Raw genomic sequence first — 22786 nt, 5'->3', positions numbered from 1 at the left:
CAGGTCTTCCTGACTGTACCTCCCCGCGCTCTGAGAGACACTTGACTCTAAGATGGATTGGGGACTGTCCATCACCTGTAGCGATGACAGGTATACTAGCCTGCTTGGGATGCTATAACAAATACCACAAGCTGGGTGGCTTATTAAACAATAGAAATTTATTTCTCACAGTTCTGGAGGCTGGGAAGCCCAAGATCAAGGCACCAGTTGAGTTGGTTTTTGGCGCGAGCTCTCTTCCTGGCTCCAAGACGGCCGCCTGCTCGCTGTTGCTCACGTGGCAGAGAGAGCGCGAGCGCTATGATGTCTGCTTATAAGGACACTAATTCTTTCGGGTCAGGGCCCTACGCATATGACCTCAGTTACTCCCACATAGGCCCCTGTATCTAAACACAGTGATGTTGGGGGGTAGGGCTTCAACATCTGAATTTTGTGGGGGGCACCATTCCGTCCCCCAGCAGACTCTGACAGCCGTTTTTCCTATAGGCACCCTCTGTGAATGCTATGACGAGCTGGGCAATCGCTACCAGCTGCCTATCTACTGCCTATCGCCACCCGTGAACCTGCTGCTGGAGCACACTGAGGAGGAGAGCCTGGAGCCCCCTGAGCCCACGCCCAGCGTGCGTCGCGAGTTCCCACTAAAGGTGCGCCTCTCCACAGGCAAGGACGTGAGGCTCAACGCCAGCCTCCCCGACACGGTGGGGCAGCTCAAGAGGCAGCTGCATACCCAGGAGGGCATTGAGCCGTCCTGGCAGCGATGGTTCTTCTCCGGGAAGCTGCTCACAGACCGCACGCGACTCCAGGAAACCAAGATCCAGAAAGATTTTGTCATCCAGGTCATCATCAACCAGCCCCCACCACCCCAGGACTGATGAGCCCACGAACCCCTAGGAAGAGAGGCCAGGGGGCTCTCTGCAGGGCTGAGAGGCCTCCGGACGGAGCACCAGGCCCCCCCACCTTGCTGCTGCCTTCTTCAGGGGCACCTCCTGCTGTATGGCTGCTGGATGAGCTGTGAAGGGACCCTGCCTCCCCGGAACACCATGGGCCACCAGTGCCCAGCACCCAGGAAGCAGTGCTGCCACACAGGCCTTGCCAACCTTGTCAGAGAAAAGACGGACTGGAGCCCTCCAGCCTGCCCTTCTCATGTGGCAGGTTCGAGCCATGAGGGCTAGCCCGGAGGCCCCTGGAGCCCAGATTGGTCATCTGGTACTGCCAGCTGAGCTCACTCCGGTTTTCTGCTCAGGGTCTGAAGCAGCTGCTGTCTCCCTCCCCTGCCCTCACCCCTTAACTCTGCCCTGGGTACATTGCCAGTCCCTTAGAGGGGAGGGGAGGGCACTGCTCATGAGCCCCAAGGGCAGGGAGCCTGAGGCCGGCCTCTGCCTCCCTGCCCCCAGCACAATTGGCAGAGATCAGGCAGGTGGCCAGACACCTGGGCTGCTGTGGCAGGGGTCTGCACAGGGCCATCTCCTGGCTGTAACCCAAGCGGTGGGGGTCTGCAGCCAGTTTCATGGCCCCACAGCAGGTCCCTGTGTACAGACATATCTGCATATTTATCAATAAAGCCTTTTGCTCCTTCCTTTTCTTTTGTCTGGCTTTGACTTTGGGTTCCCCTGCAGCTTCGTGGAGCCCCAGAGCCAGTTCTGGTGTGGAAGCAGGTGGGTGCACAGCCTCCCAGCTGCTCGGTGCAGCAGAGAGTACAGTGGAGCAAGCCTTGAACTCTAGTGTTTGGACCCTGTGTTCTCAGGACTCCTCAGGAAAAACCACTTAACCTCTGAACCCACTTTGCTCATCTTTAAAGTGGATGTGATGCCACCTGCCCTCCCTCCTCCCTCAGTTGCTGGGAGGATTAAATGGGATAATAGCATCTCAAGAAGGTGGTGTTAGTTACCTTCTGGTCTGCTCCTGCCGCAAGAGGCTGCTGGCTTCCAGCTCCAGCCCCTGAGCCAGGCCCTCAGGACTAAGGTATGTGTGCAAATCTCGGAGATACTGCAACCGTGGTGATGTTAAAGCAAAATCTCTGGCAAATTTAGGTTTTGACCATGTGTCGGTTTGCCAGCAAGGCAACCAAAAGAAAAAGGAGCCATTCCTGTGCTTCTTTAGAGAAAAGTGTGCATAGAAGCAGAGAGGGGAGTACTTAGATAAGGTTGCTTAGCTCAGGGCAGGCCACGTGAGAGTGAGAGAACCACAGAGCTGTGGTGTGTGTGGTTCACTTGCTGGTTAAACCTGGGTCATGGTGACCAAGGCTGGCCCCCACAGTTACTGCTATGGGACTGAGCAAGTTAAGGTCTGTTTTTTCTCCAATTGGGAGTATTTTTCTTTCTCGGTGAGCATGGCTGGCCGCCGGTAAGGGTGGCCTGACTGGGAAATGGGAGGAAAGGGTGATCAGTCGGAGCTGGCGTCCTTGTCAGCGGGACTTGGCACTGCGCTCTGGCCCTTCCCCTGGCTTCTTGAGACCCCTCTTGAAGCAAGACCCTATAAGTCCCACACAGGCCCCTGAAACTGATGGACAGATGGATGAGATTTGTCAAGGATTAATGGACACGCAGCCAAACGCAGGGATGCTCGGGTAGGGGGCGCAGTGGCACCCCAGAGACGCAAAGGCCTTTGTGAGCTGTGGGCGAAGAGGTAGCTAGCTGCCCTTCCCTGACCCAGGTACTCCAGTCCAGACAAGGCAGTTTGCCCCTCCCCGGAGCCAGCAGGGCCTGTTCACAGGACAGCCCGGGGACACAAGCCTGTCTTGGGTTCCCACATTTGGCTTTCAGAACCCCTCTCTAGTACTGACTGTGCACGGTTTCCAGGCGTCCAGCAGGTGGCACTGCCATCAGGACCAGGGGCAGCCAGCTGCCCTGGCTAAAGACCAGCTGGGCCCAAGCACTCAGGACAGAGTCCGGGCAGGCTCCTTCTGCGGCCCTGCTCTCAGAGTGCTGTGCCCTCCCGCTCCAATAGGCTAGGGGTTGGGGGGGCAACTGCCCTGCCTCCCCCTGCTCCCTGGGGCTGCTCGGGGTGAAGGTGACAGGTGGGGGAGGCAGGTGGAGAATTGGGTCGGTGAGCTCATAGCAAAGGCACCCAGCAGGGCGGGGGTGGGTGCCCCGGTCTATAAAGCCCCCATGGCCCTGCGGCCTACAGCGGCGGCTTACAGACGCAGGCACCATGGCAGGCTCCGAGGCGGTGCAGAGGGCCACGGCGCTTATCGAGCAGCGGCTGGCGCAGGAGGAGGAGAATGAGGTACGGGCAAGGCTGTGGGACCCACGGGGTTTTGAGGAGATCCAGCTCTACTGTCAAGGGAAAGAATAGCCTGGCTGCCACACCTGTGGTGGGAAGGAGGACAGTTGTCCCCAGGGGCCCACTGGCCCCATTGTAGCCACAGGGTGCTCCTGGTGGAGGGGGTTGCTGGCAGTGGGAGACTGAGGCTTCAGCCCCAAGAACGGAGGGACTTGTCAAGGATTGAGGTGGGCAAGCCAAGCTGGGCTCCCCAAGACATTGCCCACCCACCTGGGCATTGAGACAGGCTTGGCTGCACAGAGCGAGACAGCTAGGGCCCTGCCTAGGAATGCAGGAAACGGGGGCCCTGAGATCCCCTAGCTGCTGGGTGGGAGGCTGGGACAGGAGAAACTTCAGTATTTGGTCACTGAAGAAGAATACAAACTGGGAGCAGAGTGAGTGAGGGATGCTGGGAAATGAAGCATGGGTTTCCCAGGACTGCCAGCCACACTTGGGGAGGACTTTGGAGGATGGGGCTCTGGGCAGCTGCATTTTCTCTGGAATAAAGAAGTGGGAGGAGGAGCATGCCAGCTTTTCCTACTCTTCATTTCATTTAAACTAATGCTTGAGCTAGCGTCTGCTCCGAGAGAAGGAATGAGAGGACCAATAAGGTCAGCCCCTGCCTCCTTTTTACCAACCCCGCATTTATTTTAGCCAACATTTGTCAGGGGCACAGTCAACTCAGAAACAAGGCAGAATAAAGAAATGGTGAAGTAGATGTTAAATCAGAAGTGAAGGAGCACAAAGGGTGGGGGTTTGTTCCCACGGTGGGCCCTCAAGGACTTCTCTGTGGACAGGAGCGCATTTGAGTGGGGCCTTCAGGGGGTGAGTGGAGATTAGGAGTGAGGTGGGTATTCCGGGCTGATGAAATGACAGGCACTGAAGGTTAGGTGAGTGAAAGCGTGACTCTTACCTGAGAAAATCTGGTGGCAGTGGCTAAAGCTGGGAAAGGAGGCAGGACAAAAACCAGAGAGGGCCATTGTGAATGATGTTTATTCTGTGGGCGATGGGGAGCCACTAAAGGTTGTTGAGGGAGGGAGGGGGACGCTATCTGACCTGTTTTAGGAAGGCGGCTCTGATAGCCCTGACAAAGCCTTGTTGGAGGAAAGATTGGCCCTAATAGGATTGGGAGGGAGGAGATAAATCAGATTAGAGGTAGGCTCCAATCAAAAAAGGAAGGGTGACTGAATGGGCTGAGGGAGAGGGAAGGATCAGGACTCCCCTGGAAGAAGAGATGAGGACTAGGGAAGGGAGGGCAAGCTTGTGGGAGAAGAGCTGGGAAGGAGCCTGCTGAGTCTTGGTGGAGGCATCCCTGATTTTCCAGGAATGCCACTTCTCACTCCCCCAAGGGCATGTGCACCGGTGCCGGGCAGGTGAGTCATGCCTCTGCCATTTTGGGAGAACTGGACACAGACCTTCAGCAAGGGAACATGCAGCAGTCCTCATCCATTCATTCATCTAACAAATATAGCAGCAGGGCTCTGAGGACTCCGGGTGCCCACAGAGCCAGCCTTCCCATCGCTTACCTTCCCGTGCCAAGCACTGTACTAAGCATTGTACAGGCATGCTGCCATTTAATCTGTACAACCGTTTATAAGTAAAGTGGAAATTTTGTTATGTTTCACCAACTAGCATCCAATTCAATAAGCATTTTATTGAGCATCTGTACTATGCCAGCCCACAAAGACAAATTGGAAGCCAGGGGCCGTAGTCCGGGTAAGACATGGATGGGCATTAGAGTCCCCAGTTGTTCCCACCAGCACCCAGCCCTGCAGCATCCTCAGGGGAGAGCTTCTGTCCAGCCTGCGCCCTCTTCTTGGGTGGGAAGGGGAAGGGTCCTGGAGACCAGCTCAGGGAATGGTGCTCTGTTGTGAGGAGCTTACTGGATCAGGTCATCACTGAGGACTTAGGGGTGGGCAGAGATGCTGAGCCCTCTGCTATCATCCATTCATTCATTCATTCTTTCATTTATTTATTCTCCTAACATTCGCTGAGTACCTACTACATGTTAGGCCCTGGTATAAGTGTTGGGGATACTCAGATGATTGAGACCCAAGCCCATCCTCTGGCTGCTCCACGGGGAGCCCAGCCAGGGTCCCACATGCAATAGTAGCTGTAGTCCTAGGTCATCTTTTGTCCACGGGAGAAGATGCAGTGTTTCAGGTGAGGCCAACACTGGGGAGACCTCAACTCATGTAAACCCCACATGGAAGCGAGAGGCCAGTAGACAATAAGACCTTTCAAATACAGACCTGGGAAATCAGCCCTCGAAACGACCCTTGAAGAGTGTAACACCGGAGCTCAGTGGGAAATACAAAAGGCAGCTGAGAGCTCTGTAAGGGTGGCCATTCCTCCCCAGCTGGCATCTTAATCGGCACCCTCCAACCAGGGCAAATGTTCCTGGTGCGCTGGGCCTTCAGAGATAGAGGTGCCAGCTCTTCACAAAGAGTGATTTCCTTTGTAAGAGAGAAGGAGGCCATGAGGAAGTAGTCCAGGCAAGCTGGAACTATACATAGAGAGGAGTGTCACCCATATTTTTACAATGAGAATAAGGTTAATACTTAGAAAGCTGGGGGACTGTGCCTGCCATTACTTCGGTTCCCTGAGAGCAACAGTTTCCACGCTCTAGGATTTCACAGATCACTAAAATCTGAGGGGGAAAAAACAACTGGTATCTGACATAGAGTTGCCAAATTTTAGTATTGCCAAGTAAGCCATTTAAAAAATAATTATCACCTCTTATCAATTTTATCGAAGTAAATTTTTAATGCCAAAAAGTTTTTTCAAATCTCAGTGCTTGAAAAGGTAAATATATTTAATTTCATGAAAACTCATTCCAGTAGCTTTTAATTTTATTTTGCTGGGGGTTCAGGGCAGTCAGCGGGCAGGTTTTTGAGCTGGGGTTGGGGTTGGGGTCGAGGTGGGGAATGGAAACTTGTCCCCTTTTGGGGGTCTCTCTAGGAGCCCTGCTCTGGCCAGGGGCCTTTCAGGACCGGTCAGGAGTGAGGGCAGAAGAAAGGCTCTGAGGTCACACGGGAGAATGTCCTTGGGGGGGGGGTGTCCTTGAAGTAGTTAGAGTAGTTAGGGGAGAGGCTACCTGCCTCTCCATACGCTTTGGACAGGCCCCAGCACACATCCTCTCCTTGCTCACTAGAAACTCCATGGAACCGCCCACCAGAAACTGCCCATGGACATGCTGGTGTTGGAGAACGAGAAGCACCAAGGAGCTCAGAGTCTGGCCCTACAAAAGGTTAAGGTAAGTGTGGGCAGAATCCAATGTCCACACTCCGGAGACAGGGCACGCAGCTATGGCCTTGCTGCTCTTGGTGTGGTCCTCAAAGCAGCAGCTCGGCATGCCCCTGGGAGCTTGTTAGCAATGCAGCGTCTCCGCCCACCCCAGAACTGCTGAGTCAGGATCTGTACAGATGGCAGGGAAAGACCCAGTGATGGGACAGCCATATGGCAGGGCACCATGCCGGTGTTAAGGGGCTGCGGGAGGCCGTGCCCATGTTGGTAAGAAAACCAGTTTCCAGACCACGACGTGGAGGAGGATCCCACAGGATGTGTATCTCAAAAGGCATCAACTCAGCCATGATAGAAGTTACGTCTGGGAGCGAAGGGCTTTCTCTTCAAAACTTTTATGTTTCTGTATTACTTTTATTTTTAATATTAATCATGTATTACTTTTATGATCTCACGCGCACACACGGAATTGCGTGGAGACTGAGGGTTTGGACCCTGTTCTGAAGCTCTAGGCTAAGAATTGCCTCGGAGATTCCCTCAACTCCCCACCCCCCCGCCCCCCACCATGTGAAGCCTTCAAGCCGCCCTCAAGCCTCCCTTGCCCCTGAGCTGAGCCATCTGTGCCTGGGGCTCATCTGCTTCTCCTAGTCCTGGGAAGGAGAGCTAGATTTGGGTTCTTTTCCTCTTGAGAAGCTCTCCTTAGCCTCCCCCTCCAGCTTAGTTCAGGGATCCCGAACCCCCACGGGTGGGGGTTGACCGGCCATCCCCACTCAGGGCCAAGAGCGTGTGCGCAAGACATCCCTAGACCTGCGGCGGGAGATCATTGATGTGGGTGGGATCCACCACCTCATCGAGCTTCGGAAAAAACGGAAACAGAAGAAACTAGAGGCCCTGGCCGCCCCCCAGGAGCCGCCTGCAGAGCCGGAGGAGACAGTAAGCGTCTGGGGGAGGATACTTGTGTGGGCAGGGGGAGCTACCCAGGGCCTGGATCACAGCTGGGAGCCCTCCATGATGGCATTCACACCCTCCAGACTGGTCCCGTGGATGAGGAGACGTTCCTGAAAGCCTCGGTGGAGGGGAAACTGAAGGTCATTGAGAAGTTCCTGGCTGACGGGGGTTCCCCTGACGCCTGCGATCAGGTGATGTTCCCACCTGCATCTGCCTCCCTTTCACAGTGGTCACCCCCCACCCCGCCCAGTTGTGGGCCTGTTGGAGAACAGGCATTGGGTGTCCTTTAGGAAGTGGGCCCTCAGAAGGTTTGGGATGCCCCCTTCCCCACACAGGAATTTATCTAAATCCTTAGACCTTTTTCAGCTTGAACCCCCTCCAGAGTAACAAATGTCATGGGGTTTTTTGGGGGGGAGAGAAAGAGGAATGGAATCAAATAAAAAGAGTCCAAGATCATGAGTGTGGGGCTCAATCCCATCTCCACCACTCCCTAGCTATGCGACCTGTGCGTAGGCCCATCATCTCTCCGTGCCTCAGTTTCTTCCTCTGTAAAGCCGCCTGATTTCTTCAGAGCATATTATGGGGATAAAATGGAATACTAGTGCCTCGATAAGATTTACTGACAGAATGAAAAAATCATAAAGCACATGCTAGGATACATTTTTGTGCCATATAGAATAATAACATACTTCTTTTTAAAAATTATTTTTATTTTATTGTGATAAAATATATATAACATGGACTATGCCATTTTAGCCATTTTAAGTGTACAATTCAGTGGTATTGATTACATTTATAATGATGTGCAACCATCACCACTACTTTCAAAATGTTTCCATCACCCATTATACTTTTTTTGGTTTCCCTGAAACGGCCTCTTTCGCTTTGTAGGGTGTTCCCCTGTGCTCACATCCTGGCATTAAGCAAATTAATGTCACCCTTTCTCAGCCTGCCTTATTGTAGGTTTAGACTGCAGTCCTTTCTGTCCTTTAGACTTTAGACTCTTAATCCTCTTGTTCTAAGCATCTCCTACCTCTGAGCACAGTGCTATCTACTGGGAGTACAAAAAAGGAAAAGACAAGGGTTGAGAGTAGCTGGGACACTCATGCTTCAAGAGACCAACACCGAAAGCTGACTGCATTGGGGAGGGAGGAAGTTCACTCCTTCTCTGAATCAGTAATCAGGGTATACCTGCCCATCCTGGCCTTGGGCGAGGCACTCAAGGGAAATAGAGACAAGTAAGACTCAGCCTGCCCTCAAACGCTTTCTCATGGTGGAGGGTTGTCTGGGCCCCCAGGACACCCCTGGCCCAGAGGTTTCAAGAAGACAATGGCACTTGAACTACATCTTGAAAGAATAGCAAGGATTCATCAAGCACTCACAGGAAGTAAGGGCACAGAGGGCAGCCTGGACGAAGGTCTGGCTTGGTGTTCTTGGGGGCAGTGAGAAGGTCAGGGTCTCTAGGGCAAAGGAGGTCGCCAAGGCTGGTCTGGCTAGAGCATGAGGAGCTGGCAGAACATGGAAGATATGGGGACCCAGCGCAAGGGTTAGGGTCAAGCTGGGGTTAGGCTTGGGTCTCAGCTTGTTGGGGAGGTGGGCTCAGGCCTGGGGCCAGAGGTCAGTCCCTGACAATCTCTCTGGGGACAGTTCCGTCGGACAGCTCTGCACCGAGCTTCCCTGGAGGGCCACATGGAGATCCTGGAGAAGCTTCTGGAGAGCGGGGCCACTGTGGACTTTCAGGATCGGGTGAGCAAGAGAGCAGGTATTAGGTGGGAGGCAGGAGGTGGGTCTAGCACCAATAGATCCCTTCTCTCTGTGCCAACCTGGGACATAGACAGGCAGCCTCGGGGGATACGCCCCACTTCTACTGGGTTGTATGATCTTAGGGCAGGCCCCATCTCCTCCCCAAACCTACTCTGTAATCTTATTTGAACCAGGTGGGCCCAAGAGTTCTTATGCTTTGCTTGATGCATTGCCCAAGCACTGGAGTGGCCTGTCCCTTCCCGGGACCCTTACCCTGGTTATCTCCCTGCCCTCTTTGCTTGAGTCCTTTCTTTCAGAACTCTTTCTTCCTTGAGACTCTGCAATTAGGCCCCATCCTTCCCTTCTAGCTGGACTGCACAGCCATGCATTGGGCCTGCCGCGGGGGCCACTTGGAGGTGGTGAAACTCCTACAAAGCCGAGGAGCAGACAGCAATATGAGGGATAAGGTGAGGCAATAGTGCTCACAGATGTTGGGGTGGCTATGGGAGGCAGGTGGGAGGCAGAGGGCAGAAAAGCCCAAGAAGGCAGGAAAGTAGGGAGCTAGCCGGTTTCTGGAGTGGCTGCAGAGCCCAGGCATGGGTCCCTTCCATCAACTGCAGGGCACTGGAGACCACCATCTGGGAATGGGAGCAGGAAGAGCAGAGAAGAGGGGAAGAGAAGAGATCCACTATCTTGGGAGCTTTGGGACCACCCAAAAGATGCAGGATTTGTTTATCCATGCAATCCTTCATCATCCTTCTATCTGTCTATTCATCCATCCATTTATTCATCTGTCCTCCATTTTTTGTTCATTCATTCCTTTGTATGTGACCTTAAGCAAGTAACAGCCTTTGAGCCTCTGTTGCTCATCTGTAAAATGTCTTGCAGAGTTCTTGTGTAGATTAGGTGGGGAAATATATGTAAATTAATTATTTATTCAACATAAGGCTAATGTTTTGTAAGCTTTTGCCATGTCTATCACATATTCATCTCTCAATAAATGACATCTATTATAATTATTTAAAAAGGACAGGAGGGTGGCCAGATGGCTCAGTTGGTTAGAGCGTGAGCTCTGAACAACAAGGTTGCCAGTTTCATTCCCACATGGGCCAGTGAGCTGCACCCTCCACAATTAGATTGAAGACAACGAGCTGCCGCTGAGCTTCCGGAGGGGCATCCAGATGGCTCAGTTGGTTAGAGCGTGAGCTCTCAGCAACAAGTTGCTGGTTCAATTCCCACATGGGATGGTGGGCTGCGCCCCCTGCAACTAAGATTGAAAATGGTGACTGGACTTGGAGCTGAGCTGCGCCCTCCACAACTAGATTGAAGGACAACAACTTGGAGCTGATGGGCCCTGGAGAAATACACTGTTCCCTAATATTCCCCAATAAAACAAATTTTAAAAAATACTTTAAAAAAGGACAGAGGAGTGAGTGGTTGTCCACAGCTGGGTGAGAGGGGAATCATAGAAGGCTTCCCAGAGGAGGTGACATGTAATGTTTCAGAGTGAGACCATTGGATAGGATAGTAGAAAATTACAGCATTCCCTACCTGCACTCCCAGGGCTAAGGTCATGACAGTAGGACTTGGGGGAGGGATAAGGTTGGAGTTAAGACAGCCCCCCTCCCAGAGCACCGCAGGCCAGGCCCCTTCAACTAGCAGTTCTTGCTTCCTCCCCACCCAGCTGCTGAGTACGCCTCTGCACGTGGCGGTCAGAACGGGGCACGTGGAGATCGTGGAGTACTTTCTATCCCTGGGCCTGGACATCAACGTCAAAGACAGAGTGAGTGGGTTCCCTCTTGCCCAGGCCCACCCTGCCCAGGCCCACCCTAGGGGTACAGGCATCCTGAGGGTTCACACATGCCCACATGGGTCATGCTGAGTATCACACTGACTCTAGGAAGGCGACAGTGCCCTGCATGATGCCGTGAGGCTCAACCGCTACAAAATCATCAAACTGCTGCTACTGCACGGGGCTGACATGATGACCAAAAACCTGGTAAGTTAATTCCTTCCCTGACTCAGTAAGCAGTGTGCACTGCTTGCCCAGGCCCTGTGCTGGGCAGTTGGAGGAAATGCAGAACTGAGCAAGACTCAGCCTGTCTGACCTTGGAGCGCTTCTATAGTGGAGGGTTTCTCTGAGACCCTGGGGATTTGGGGTCTATCCAGTTTCCCAACTCTCTCTATACAGGTCTATGTCCAGAGTGCAAGTACAGAGAAACAGCCTGGAGGGGTGGTTAGGGGACTTCCAAAAGCCCCCAAATAGACCAAAGGGAGTCCTAATGTCCAGGCCCAGGGAGGCCAAACTCATGGAGGGACATAGCTGGAAGGAACCTAAGCACTTGGTTGGCACGACCATTCCTAGCACACGGTGTTGGTTCCTGGTGGTTGTTGAGTTCTCTTAGGATTTCATGTCTCCTAATCCAAGCTCTTCTTGGAGCCTAGAGCGATCACAAAAAGGGGAAGAATGGGGGGCCCCCTGACTCAAGAAAGGTTAAGGGGATATTGGAAAGTCAGGAGGATATGGGGAGGGTGTAGATGAGGGCTTCTCAATCTTGGCATTATTCACATTTGGCGCTGGATAATTCTTTGCTGTGGGGGCTGTCCTGTGCCTTGTAGGATGTTTAAGCAGCATCCCTGGCCTCTACTCAGGACACCAGCAGTACCCACCCCCACCTACCCCTACTCCCACCCCCGAGTTGTGATAACCAGAAGGTCTCCAGACATTGCCAATTGCTTCCTCTTGGGAACCACTGGATGGCACCTCCTGGTACAGACTTCTGAACAAGATCTCCTCTTGGTTCCCCCAGGCAGGAAAGACCCCCACGGACCTGGTGCAGCTGTGGCAAGCTGACACCCGAAGTGCTCTGGAGCACCCCGAGGCAGAGTCAGAGCAGAACGGGCTGGAGGGGGCTGCTGGGAGTAGACCAGAGACCCCCCAACCTGTGCCAGCCCAGTAAATGCCTGCCCCAGCCCAGCTCAGCGCCTGGCCTGTCTCCTGCATGCAGCTGGATGGTCATACGAATGGCCTCCAGACCTGAGCCCTTCCTCTGCGTAAGATGCAAGAGCTCCCACAAGCTACTACAATAAAAAAGTCATTTTGCTATGTGTGTTGTTTGTTTCTATTTGTGGCTGAAATATTTAGGAATGCAAGAACGAGCCCCTTGAGCCAGCCCTGCTGCTTTTCCTACCGAGGACTCTTCCCTTTGTTACCTCTCTTCCCAAGTCCCAGCATAGATCAGCTTCACGATGCACTGTCTTGGGATCCCTCCTGGTAACTGCTGTCCTGTGGGGCTCTGTGTAGCCAGCTCAGGCCTGTCATGTGGCAGGTTTGGCAGAAGGAGCCAGGTAGGGAAATGGCGTGGGGCAGCCCAGAGGCTGCGGATCACAGGCATCTTCCTGTTCAGAGCTGCCATACCTCGCATAGGGCAGGGCCAGCTCAGATACTTGGCTCCTCCAACCAACCATGGAACTGCCAAGTGGAAGCTGGCAGGGCTCCTGGCTTTGGGACAGGGAATTATGGGAGGAAGGGGCAGGCCCCACTGGAGACACTCATTAGTGTCAGGACTCCAGGAATCAGCCCTCCATCTGGTCAGAGGGACACTGGGTTGTGGCATTTCTTCAGCTGCTCCGCAGGAAGAGGAGGAACCCCCTGAGACCTATAGACCTAGCTTTTCTCTCTGTGGTCACCCAGCACAGCCTGCCCCAGGGCCGACAAGTCAGGGAGCAGCAAATTTTTAACTAGACACATTGATCATTAACGGGGGTAGAAAGGAATCCAAACTCAGCCTCTTTAGGGGCAGAGAGTAGCTGGGCCTCAGGCCTCCGATGGCAATGCTGGGCCCCCGAGTCTGGTCCTCTGTGAGGCAGGGGCTGAGCAGGGGCTTGTCTAGGAATGTGGGGGGCTGGGCCTCAGGAGAGGGGAGGAAGGTAGATATTGCAGGCATCTACCCCGCTGTGACCACCCCCTTCACTGCCACAGCAGAGGTGGACTATGGGAAACTGGAAGAGAATCTGCACAAACTGGGCAATATCCCCTTCCGAGGTAAGTAGGCCTGTCCATTGTGGGGGTCAGGAGAGATGTGAATGAGCCTGGTCTCCTCAGCGTGAGACCAGAAGAGGTACATGTTAGGCACGGCTGGAGGAATGAATGAATTGCGGGAGACCAAAACTGGTCTTATTAGAATTTATTTGGCGTGTTTGAGCTGCAGGAGGTCAGATTAGAAAAGACAGTAACTTCTTCAAGTAAGACGGGTATGGAGTTTGTTAGCGGGAGGTATACAAGTTGCTGTTGCTCTTCAATGCTTCGGGGGCTTTTCGTTGCATTGGTTTTGGTCACTGAGGGTTTCAGCATGTGGCCTGGTCCTCTTGCTCCAGATTCTTGTTCCCATGCAGTTGTCCAGGAATGTTCAGGTCTGTTGATCACGGGCTCCGGAGAGGAGAATACAAGCCAGACAAGACGGCTTCTAAGATAAGATGGTTCTATTCAGCACATTCTGGGCCATTTCTCTAGGCCTAAGGCGGTTTCAGCCCTTGGCCTGCTCCTGGCCTAACAGTACACAGGCTCTGTCAAGCTGCTCAGGGACAGTACCCCAGGGTCGTTTTATTTTGGGAGAGGAACAGGGGACACTGGTCTGGATTCAAGAGACAGGTGGGAAGCTCCCTGCTGGTTTGTGACCTTGGCTGAATCTCTCCTGCCTTAGTTTCCCCAGTTATAAACTGCTTAAAGTGCCTTCTTAGCTCCCAGCATTGTTGTGGGGATCAAACTAGATAATACGTGTGAAAGTCCTTGTCAACCAGGCACTGTGCAGGTGTGAGGGCAGCCAGGGTGTCACGTGGCAGCCCAGCCAGCAGGCTCACCTCCCTCAAAGCCTTGTTCACACTCACTCTTCTGGCGGAAGCCTCCCTTGGCAGGATTAGTTCCTGTTCTGTATCCTCTGACTCATTTCCCCTTTTACACATGGGTCTCCCCTCTCTGAAGCCAGGGACCAGACCATGATTTGTGACATTCAACATACAACACAGCCACAAGTACAATAAATGAAGATAGAAGGTAGAAGAAATGACAAATTCCTCCCCTTCTTCCCTGGCCACCCTCTTCCATTACTCATGACAGTTCCCTGAGGCAGTACTCTCAATAGCCCCATTTCGCAGATGGGAAGCTGGGGCTCAGAGAGACCCAGTCATTTGCCCAAAGTCACTTCCTACTACATGGCTGAGCTGGGATTTGAACCCGGGTCTGACTACACGGCCATGTTCAATTTCACTCCACTGCACTGACTGCTGAGTTGCTAGACTAAATGATTTCCACAGAGTCTGGTTGGCACCAGCTTTGGGAATAGAGTGGCTCCAACTGAGGCAGTGAGTCGAGCAGGTAAGAACATGGACTCTAGAGTCAAATCACAGCTCTGCCACAGACTTAGCTGTGAGATAGTCTCTAAACCTCAGTCTCCCCATCTGACACATGGGAGTAATAATGTCCATCTCATAGAATGGTTGGGAGAGAAATCTGAGAGAATGCAAGTGGAAGCATGATGCAAATTATAAAGAGCGGTGCATTGGAAAGTATTGATTCCCATGAAAACAATTGTCAGGATGACAGTACGATTGGCACTGGGGGCAAAGCTGCTTTAGGACAGTATCCACTAGCCTGACTGAGACCCCATTGATATCTCAGTGCTGAGGTGCTGTGACCCTGCCTTAGAGGACAAGGAATGCTCTGTGGACACCCACGTTGTGCAGTGACACACATTTTTTCTGGGGCTCAGCTCACTGGGGCCAGAAGGTGTGAGCTGAGGCCTGGTTCTCTTGAAGCAAAGTGAGAAGCTTCTTGAATTTAAGAGGAGAGAAGACTCTGCTTCATTTTCCAGGTTCAAGGACACCCTAGTGTAGGGGGCGGGAAGGGTGGACTTTGCATCTGATGTCTGCCTGCCACCCAGAGAATCCACAGAGAACCCCCAGGTTCTTTGGACCCCAAGCGCCCTGCGGAGGGCCTGGTGGAGCCTGGCAGTATGGCTGCACTGGACTTGGCAGGCCAGGGCTCACATGTGCCTGCTAGTACATCTCCCACACAACCCACATAGGTGCTTGCTCCCCCCTCATCTCTCTCTCTCTTACCCCCAAACGCATATGGTGGGGGGCAGCGAACTGTGTAGAAAGAGCCCAGCATCTGGAGTTAGAAGACCAGGCAAGAATCCTAGTTCTGCCAGTTACAATGAGTTTCCTCATTTCAGAATGGGAACCGAGCCACAGGCTTCAACCCATTCCGCCCAAGGTGCTCAGTACATACGGCCCCGGCACAGAGGATGTAGAGCCAGAGGGTCCTTTCACTGCTCCCAGGACATAGCCAGAATGCCCAGTAGGGAGCAGGGAGCCACTTTAGCTCTAAAATCCGTGTTTCTCTTGCCTGATCCTGGCCCAGCTTTGCAGCCCAACACTCAGGGGCAGAGGAGGGAACCATCACATATCACATGGCCAGGGTCTCCTGCAACAAGTTCAACATCCTCCAAAGAGGAGGCGGGAACCTGCCCTTGATGAATCAGTGAACAGTTATAGATGGTTCTGGAAGGCATTGTCTGAAATTGTGTGGCTTTTCTATTTTTATTTTTTTAATCGTTTATTTGTACTCATTTGAATATAGATATTCTTTTAAAATAAAAGTTATAACTAGAGACTCGGGGTGGAGTTGTTGCAGAAGGGCCATTTGGCCCTGAACTCGCTCCCACAAACAACCTCAGGGATGGACTTTGAATTGTTATTTCCAAATGAGGTTATTGGCCAACTACAGAGTTACTCCAGTCAGACTGGGGAGATGCTGTTCCCCGTAGAACTTTAAGCTTGTGTCTTATTCCCTTAGTATGTAGACTAGACCTTGGTTTCTTGTGATAAGGGAGGATATTGTTGTGTATATTAAACCCATTACTTTGCTAAATGTTTTGTTTAAAATATCACAATTTTGATAACCCTATTTTGGCATTTTTTCATTTAAAAAAATGTGTTAGATGCCTCTGGGTGAAATAATGGAGTGGCCCAGGCCCATTTCCACCCTCAGAGGCCCTAGATGTCACTTGGGATTGTGGGCCAGGATGTCAGTTACCTGTACCTAAGGAGAGCCTGGCTCACCCTTTCACCACCTGCACTGTGACCATTTATGGGGGTGGGTGAGTGGTGGTGGCAAATTGTGGGTTTACAGGTGCATCACTAAGGCAAGAGGTAGCAGCCCCCATCCTGGAATGGCCCCAGGTATGTGGGACCCAGTGACATCTTCTGTCCTACCCGCTCTGCCCTCTCAGCCCTGCTCATCTTGCCTCAATTGTGACCTCATGTTATTCTAGAATGAGCTTCTTGCTGGGCCCTTTTTCCTTCTGTACCCTGCTCTGTAATGGTGTTGAGGGGTGCAAGTGGGGATGGAGTACGCTGAACTGGCAGCAGGTGTGGGCCCTGGGTGGCGGGAGACAATGACGTTAGACGGCCAGGAATGGAGGCCAGCCCAGACAAGAGGGCCCTTCAGCCATGGCCCACCTGATCCAGCAGCTTCTGCTCCCTGGGGGACACTGGATGGTAAGGGAAATAAACCAAAGACTAGAAGATAAGAAGGACTGAGTCATAAGGTAGTTCCATTTTCAGTTTTTTGAGATACCTACATACTGATTTCCATAGTGGCTGCACCAATCTGCAATCCGATGTCGGAGGGGTGGTAGATTAGGGCAAGGGGGTTGTCACTTTGTGAAGGGGTGTAAATGTCTATTACATTGTTTTGTACACCTGAAACTAATAATAATAAAAAAGGACTGAGTTGCAGAAGGGGTCACAGAGGGCAGAAGGGACTCAGAGTTGGGGAAGCTGCCCTTTCACTGACCATGGGGACAGTGTCAGGGTAGGAGACAGAACCTGGGCCTTAGGCAATGCCTGCCACGTTAGACATGAGGGATGCTGAGGCCTCTCCCCACCCCGCCCCCCACCACCTTCCTCACAATGGGGTTCATTGCTGAGGTGGGAGGGGCATCCTAGGGAGGGTGCCAGGGGAGACCTGCCTGCCAGACACTTTCAGGGAGCCTGCCCTTTCAAGCATGAAACATACCATCTGGGCTCCCCTACTTCCAGTGTGCTCTTAGCTCTGCCTGCCTGGTGTAGGGTCCTGGAGACCTTCTTGGAGCTCATCCAGCAACCATCATGCAAGGTGGTGCTGGGGACCGCCCTCTTACTCGGAGGTGGAGGCCTCATGCTGTGGATTCAGAGGAGGAAGAGAAGGAGGCCAGCCTGTGGGCCTCCACAAGACGAGCATGAGCCACAAGGATGCCATAACGCACAAAATGAGAGCTGGATCAAATCTCACTTTAGCCGCCTTTCCGAAGAGAAGCTGGCCACCAGCAGCACGGCTGCTCCCCAGCCTGAGAGTGGGAGCGGAGAGGCCAGCACTACAATTCGTATGGAGACTTTTACCACGAGGCAAGGAGAAGCGGGCACAGCTCTTCACCGGGAGTCCTTCACCAGCAAGCAGAAGATGTCTGGGTCCTCAGTGGTAAAAGAGACCCACAAGGAGTCTGGAAAGTCCTCCTCCACCGATGAAGCCACGTGGGCCTCTGTGTCTGCTTGTACCAAAGAGATTGACACCAAGGGGCGGCGACTGGCTAACTCCATGTTGCAGCGTGCCACGGTTTACCAGAACTCGGGCCACTTAGAGTCCAAGGACATCAGCCAGGAGGAACTGAAGGCCCTCGAGGAGGTGAAGATGAAGCTGAAAAGCAATTTCCTCACCCAGCGGGAAACCACTGTAGCTGGTATGAACCACACACACACCTTCTATGGACATAGTCACCATAGCCACCAGGGTTATCCAAGCCAGCTGAGCCACCAGAGCCACAGCATGCCTAACCGCAGCCACCAGACCTATCACCCCTTCAAAGCCACCTAACCATGGATGGAAACACCCCTTCCCCCGACAGGGCTGGCACACAATCACAGGCCTGTTTTACCTCCTATGGGACAGCCTGTGTGGCCCAGGGTAAGATGCTGCCACCCCAATCCCTTCTTCCTCAGGCCCTTAAAGGGGTCCTGAGCCTCTTGGACCCCATGAGTGAGGTCTGTCACAGAGGATGGCCCCTAGCAGAGGGAGAGTTGGGAGGAAACAAAGCAGCTGAGACAGACTCAGGCCCCTGTACATCCACCGAGAGAAGACAGACAAGGCAGATCTCAGGAGCAGCTGAGGGCCCCACACTGACGCCACAGGCCTGGAACTGAGCCAATAAAGCTTTGTACACCCTCACTCTGAGTCTGGGGGCTCTGTGGCCAGCCTCAGGGCTGCGCAGGGATGGGGGGAGGAGGGTTCCTTCTCTCCACAGTCCTCTTAGTGTGGGCCCTGGCCTGGGGCCTTTTCACTGGGCTGACTCAGGATGCCATAAAGTGCCATAAAATGGTCTCAGGTCTGGGGATGGGATATCTCCAGGGGGCTTCACATCCACCAACCTGCTATCGTCAGGTGTGGGGACAGAGCCAGGAGTGCAGTTTCCAGGCTCTCGGCCTCACGTGGAAAGGTGCTCACTCGGGTGGTAGATGGCCATCAGCTGTGGCTAGTTGGCTGTCGGCTGTGACCAGTGAGCCATTGGGCACTAGTATAACTGCCGTGGCTACGCTAGCAGAAAAATGGGGGGCTAGCAAGAAGATGGTGGCTGAGCCTGCAAGCGGCGCAGTGAGCGTTGCGAACAGTGTGGCTCCTGCTTCCTGTGTCTCCAACCCAGCCGCCAGCAAGACTATAGTGGTATGACTCCCCTACCTATGGCTCCGTGGGTGTTCCTTTTTGGCCTAACCACATCCTGCGTTCTTATGTGGGGTGCAGGAGCAGAGACCCCTCATGACACCCCGCACATCAGGGAAGGAAGAAACAGCCAGGCATTGCGGGGAGGGGTGGAGACAGGCCTCTAGAAGCAAATTAGTGAGTGGGGTGACGTAGGCCCGTCTTCTTGGTGCCATCCTCACCCCGTCTACGGCTTCTGTTGTGTGGCAGCCCACACTGCAGTTCTCTCCCCACCTGCCTGCTCCCTGGGCCCACTGGGATCTGTGTTAGTCTCTCTCCTTGTTTATGTTAATGTTGGGGCTGGAGCTGCTGCTGCTGCTGCTAGTACTGCTACTAACTAGTTAGCAACTCTGTGGGGACAGAGCCAGGAGAGCAGTTTCCAGGCTCTCAGCCTCATGGGGAAAGTGCTGGCTCGGGTAGAAGATGGCCATCAGCTGTGACTGGTTGGCCATCAGCTGTAACCAGTTAGCCAATTAGCCACTGATATAACTGCCGTGATTCCATTGGTTGGTTGGCTGGTTGGCAGGCAGAGAAGTGGATGGTGGATTGTGGATCGTGTGGATCCCTACTTCGTGTGTGTGGCCTGGCCACCAGCGAGAATATAGTGGTATAACTCCCCTATCTATGGCTCCGTGGGTGTTCCTTTTTTGCCTTGCCATATCCTGTGTTCTTATGTGGGGAGTGGGACCAGAGACCCGGCATGACAAGCTCCCTCTTTTTGAGTATTGTTTTTTTCTTTTTTTTGAGTTTTAGTATATGCCACATTTTGTGTTACGGCACAGCCCCAGATGGGTATTTCATTCTGTCCATTTTGCAAATGAGGCACCTGAGGCTCAGTGATGTAATTCGCCTGAGATGGCATAAACAGCAAGTGATGTCACTGGGGTTAGAGTCCTTCTTTGCCTGACTCCAAAGCCCAAAGGTAGGGTCTGACCGTACCTATGAAACTCTCTATATCTCTAACTGTCCCTATCTACTACTATCTATCTAGCTCTATATCTATCTAGCTATTCCTATCTATTTCTGACCCCAGTCCCATGCCCGTCATCCCCAGATGGGTCCACCTCTCTCATGCTTATCCCTGTCTTCTTCCCACATGTCCTGACACTTTCTGTGCTGTCCTGCAAGCCTGGGACTCTCCTGCTTCTTCTTCCGAGGTCCCAAGAAGCCATTTCTGGGGCAAGGGGTGACCCCCAGTTAGGTAGTTTAAGTTCTGGGGAACTTGAGAGAAGTCAGCTACATGGCACTGTCGAACCCCCATAATCCCATCCCATGGAAGTTTCTTACCATTTGCATCTGTTATGGGTTTACCAGTGGTTCCCAATCTGTGGGCCTCAAACTCCAGGAATAAGTAGCAATGCCAGTACGACCAGCAGCGCCTCATTGCAAAGGATGCGTAAATCTATAAACACCCTAAATGCCGTCGATTGGTTTTATGGTACAGAGCTGAGAGTATTTGACTGTTTTTGACATTACTAATAAGCGACTTTATATAAATGCTGATATACATGTATATTTTAAATACTTCATAATAAAAGTTTTTTCCCTTTTTTATTTTATCTTTTTATATTAGTTTCAGGTATACAAAACAAACAACATACTGATTAGACATTTACACCCCTCACAAAGTAATAACCCCACCAAGTCTACTACCCCTCTGACATTGTACGTATACAGCTGTCACAATACCATTGACTATATTCCCTATGCTGTGCTCTACATTCTGTGACTATCCCTGGGGTGCCAAAACAAGGTATACACATGACTTTTACTCATCTTTTGTTATTGGTGTATATTGAGTATTACAATTTTAATACAGTTTTTTCCTTTCTTAAAATGTGTATACATTTTTTTGGCACCCTCTGAATATATATACACATACATATATTTAATTATAGGTGACATTCAATATTATTCTGCATCAGCTTCCAGTGCACAGCGCAGTGGTCAGGCATCTACACAGTCTATGAAGTGATCCCCCCAGTAAGTCCAGTACCCATATGGCACCCTACATAATCTATACAATATTATTGATTATATTCTCCATACTGTATTTCACATTCCGGTGACTATTTTGTGACTACCAATTTATACTTTCTAATCCCTTCACCTTCTTCTCATTCCCCAACCCCCCTCCCCATCTTGCAATCATCAGTTTTTTCTCTGTATCTCTGTGTCTATTTGTTTTGTTTGCTTGTTTGCTCTGTTCTTTAGATTCCACATATATATAAGTGAGATCATATGGTATTTATCTTTCTCAGTCTGACTTATTTCACTTAGGATAATGTTCTCTAGGTCCATCCATGTTGTTGCACATAGTAAAATTTTAATTGGGGTCGATCACACTGGAAAATGTTGGACAAAAAGCAAGAGCGGTGAAGTTTGGCTTCTAAAAGTGATTGTTAAAATGTATGCATTTATCTGGAAGACCTAAATCCCTTGTATAACATTTAAGAATAGCCAATTATGACTTCAGAATCTTTACTTTTAAAAAGTTTCAAACTGGCAGAATCCAAATAGTCTGTAGTTAGTATTTTACCAAGGTTCATTCTCTGGTTTTGATAACTGTACAACAGTTAGGTAAGATGTACTTGGCAGTGAGTGCTGGTTGAGGGATGTATTGAAATCCCCTGTACTATTTTGGCAACTTCTCTAAAGTTAAAAGTAGTTCAAAATTAAAAATCAAAAAAGTTTTTAGACAACTTAGTTACGAGTGCATGTCAAAGTTTTATTATACAGAGGGTGCCAAAAAAATGTATACACATTTTAAGAAAGGAAAAAACTATATTGTAAATTGTAATACTCAACATACAGTGATAGCAAAAGATGGATACAAGTCACATTTGACTTCTGCAATTACAAGAGGTGTTCAAATTGGTTACTATCAGTGTCCAGACACTTCTGATTATGGCGAACTACTGCTTGAGCATAGATAACATCTCTTTAAATGTGTATACATTTTTTTGGCAACCCTGGTAGTTGTGCTACAAGGAAAATGGCTTCTAAGCAGCCAACTCAAGTATATACTCCTTGAGAATGATGAAATCATCGTTAGACTAGAAGAGGAGTTAACAGCTTCTAGACTCTTGTCTGAGAGTCAGCTGGGAGGGTGAGTGGTTTCCCAGATCAAGGCTTAGTTCCATTAAAGCTTACCAGCAAATTGTTTAAGCATTTTATCAGGAATGTTCATTTATTCCCAGTGGGAGGTTATGAATTACTCACACAGAAAAAGTTCTTCCCAGACCAGGTTTGGGACAATTTTCCTTTCATACAACAAATTGTCAACACACACCTCAATAGGCAGCATACTAAGGTGTCATGGAATAGGCCAGAATGAGCAGGACACCATCCCTGACCTTGCTGATTCTAGGCAAAGTAGTACAAATACTATTTAAGAAGAACAAAATGCTGTGAAGGGCAAAGGGGAGGGAAATTGAGGAGAGACTTTGTGGCTCTCGCAGCACATGAGGAGCTACAAACAAGGAGGTGTTCCAGGCAGAAGGGAACAGCATGAGCAAAGGTGCAGAGGCAGGAAGGTGGCAGTATGTGTGGGGGACCTTGACAGTCAGTTTGGCTGAAGGGCATCATTTAGGGATAGGCAAAAGTAGGAGAAAAAGCTGAAAAGTGACTCCAAAGGCTACAGCCCAGGACGACTTAGGAAACCAGCCAGTCCAATTTCTTCCTTTTACAGCAGAGGCCAGTTTGAGAAATTTTTCCTAGTCCCTCAGGTGACGGTGGGGGGAGATTGAAGGGTTCTGAGGACCTCTGTGCATTTTTTTTTTTTAAATATTCAGTGTATAG

The 22786-nt window shown here is 51.4% G+C and overlaps 4 protein-coding genes across 6 annotated transcripts in view; all 4 read left to right on the top strand.

The window, feature by feature from the left end:
• Window positions 1-1573, top strand: part of UBTD1 (ubiquitin domain containing 1) — a 52604-nt gene extending 51031 nt beyond the window's left edge. For both annotated transcript variants that reach the window (XM_019724808.2, XM_019724807.2), the window contains one exon: window positions 484-1573. In XM_019724808.2, the coding sequence (XP_019580367.1) occupies window positions 484-869 (386 nt within the window). In that variant the 3' untranslated portion in view covers window positions 870-1573. The remainder of the gene's footprint in view (window positions 1-483) is intronic.
• A 1388-nt stretch (window positions 1574-2961) lies between these two features.
• On the top strand, window positions 2962-12298 carry ANKRD2 (ankyrin repeat domain 2). Its single transcript, XM_019724809.2, is given in 10 exon segments — window positions 2962-3137; window positions 3139-3222; window positions 6413-6514; window positions 7276-7434; window positions 7533-7640; window positions 9097-9195; window positions 9561-9659; window positions 10877-10975; window positions 11093-11191; window positions 12003-12298. Coding segments are annotated over 10 exon segments (1032 nt in total). The 5' UTR covers window positions 2962-3104; the 3' UTR covers window positions 12153-12298.
• Window positions 12299-12661: 363 nt separating this feature from the next.
• HOGA1 (4-hydroxy-2-oxoglutarate aldolase 1) overlaps window positions 12662-22786 on the top strand; it is a 28380-nt gene continuing 18255 nt past the window's right edge. The window contains exon 1 of one of the 2 annotated variants that reach the window (XM_074339266.1): window positions 12662-13237. In XM_074339266.1, coding sequence (XP_074195367.1) covers window positions 13021-13237 — 217 coding nt within the window. In that variant the 5' untranslated portion in view covers window positions 12662-13020. The remainder of the gene's footprint in view (window positions 13238-22786) is intronic. The other variant, XM_074339267.1, reaches the window with a different exon arrangement.
• On the top strand, window positions 17279-18235 carry LG07H10orf62 (linkage group 07 C10orf62 homolog). The gene has a single exon (XM_019724810.2). It carries the CDS (start codon window positions 17414-17416, stop codon window positions 18104-18106), a length of 693 nt encoding a protein of 230 aa, XP_019580369.2. The 5' UTR covers window positions 17279-17413; the 3' UTR covers window positions 18107-18235.

Source organism: Rhinolophus sinicus, linkage group LG07 (assembly GCF_036562045.2).
Source record: "Rhinolophus sinicus isolate RSC01 linkage group LG07, ASM3656204v1, whole genome shotgun sequence".
NCBI lineage: Eukaryota > Metazoa > Chordata > Mammalia > Chiroptera > Rhinolophidae > Rhinolophus > Rhinolophus sinicus.
The sequence above is the reverse complement of the archived record's forward strand: the minus strand, read 5'-3'. Positions and strand labels throughout refer to the sequence as shown.

Bases quoted from the DNA above. Each gene is read 5' to 3' on its own strand.
- LG07H10orf62 (XM_019724810.2), top strand. From the start codon at position 17,414: ATGCTGTGGATTCAGAGGAGGAAGAGAAGGAGGCCAGCCTGTGGGCCT.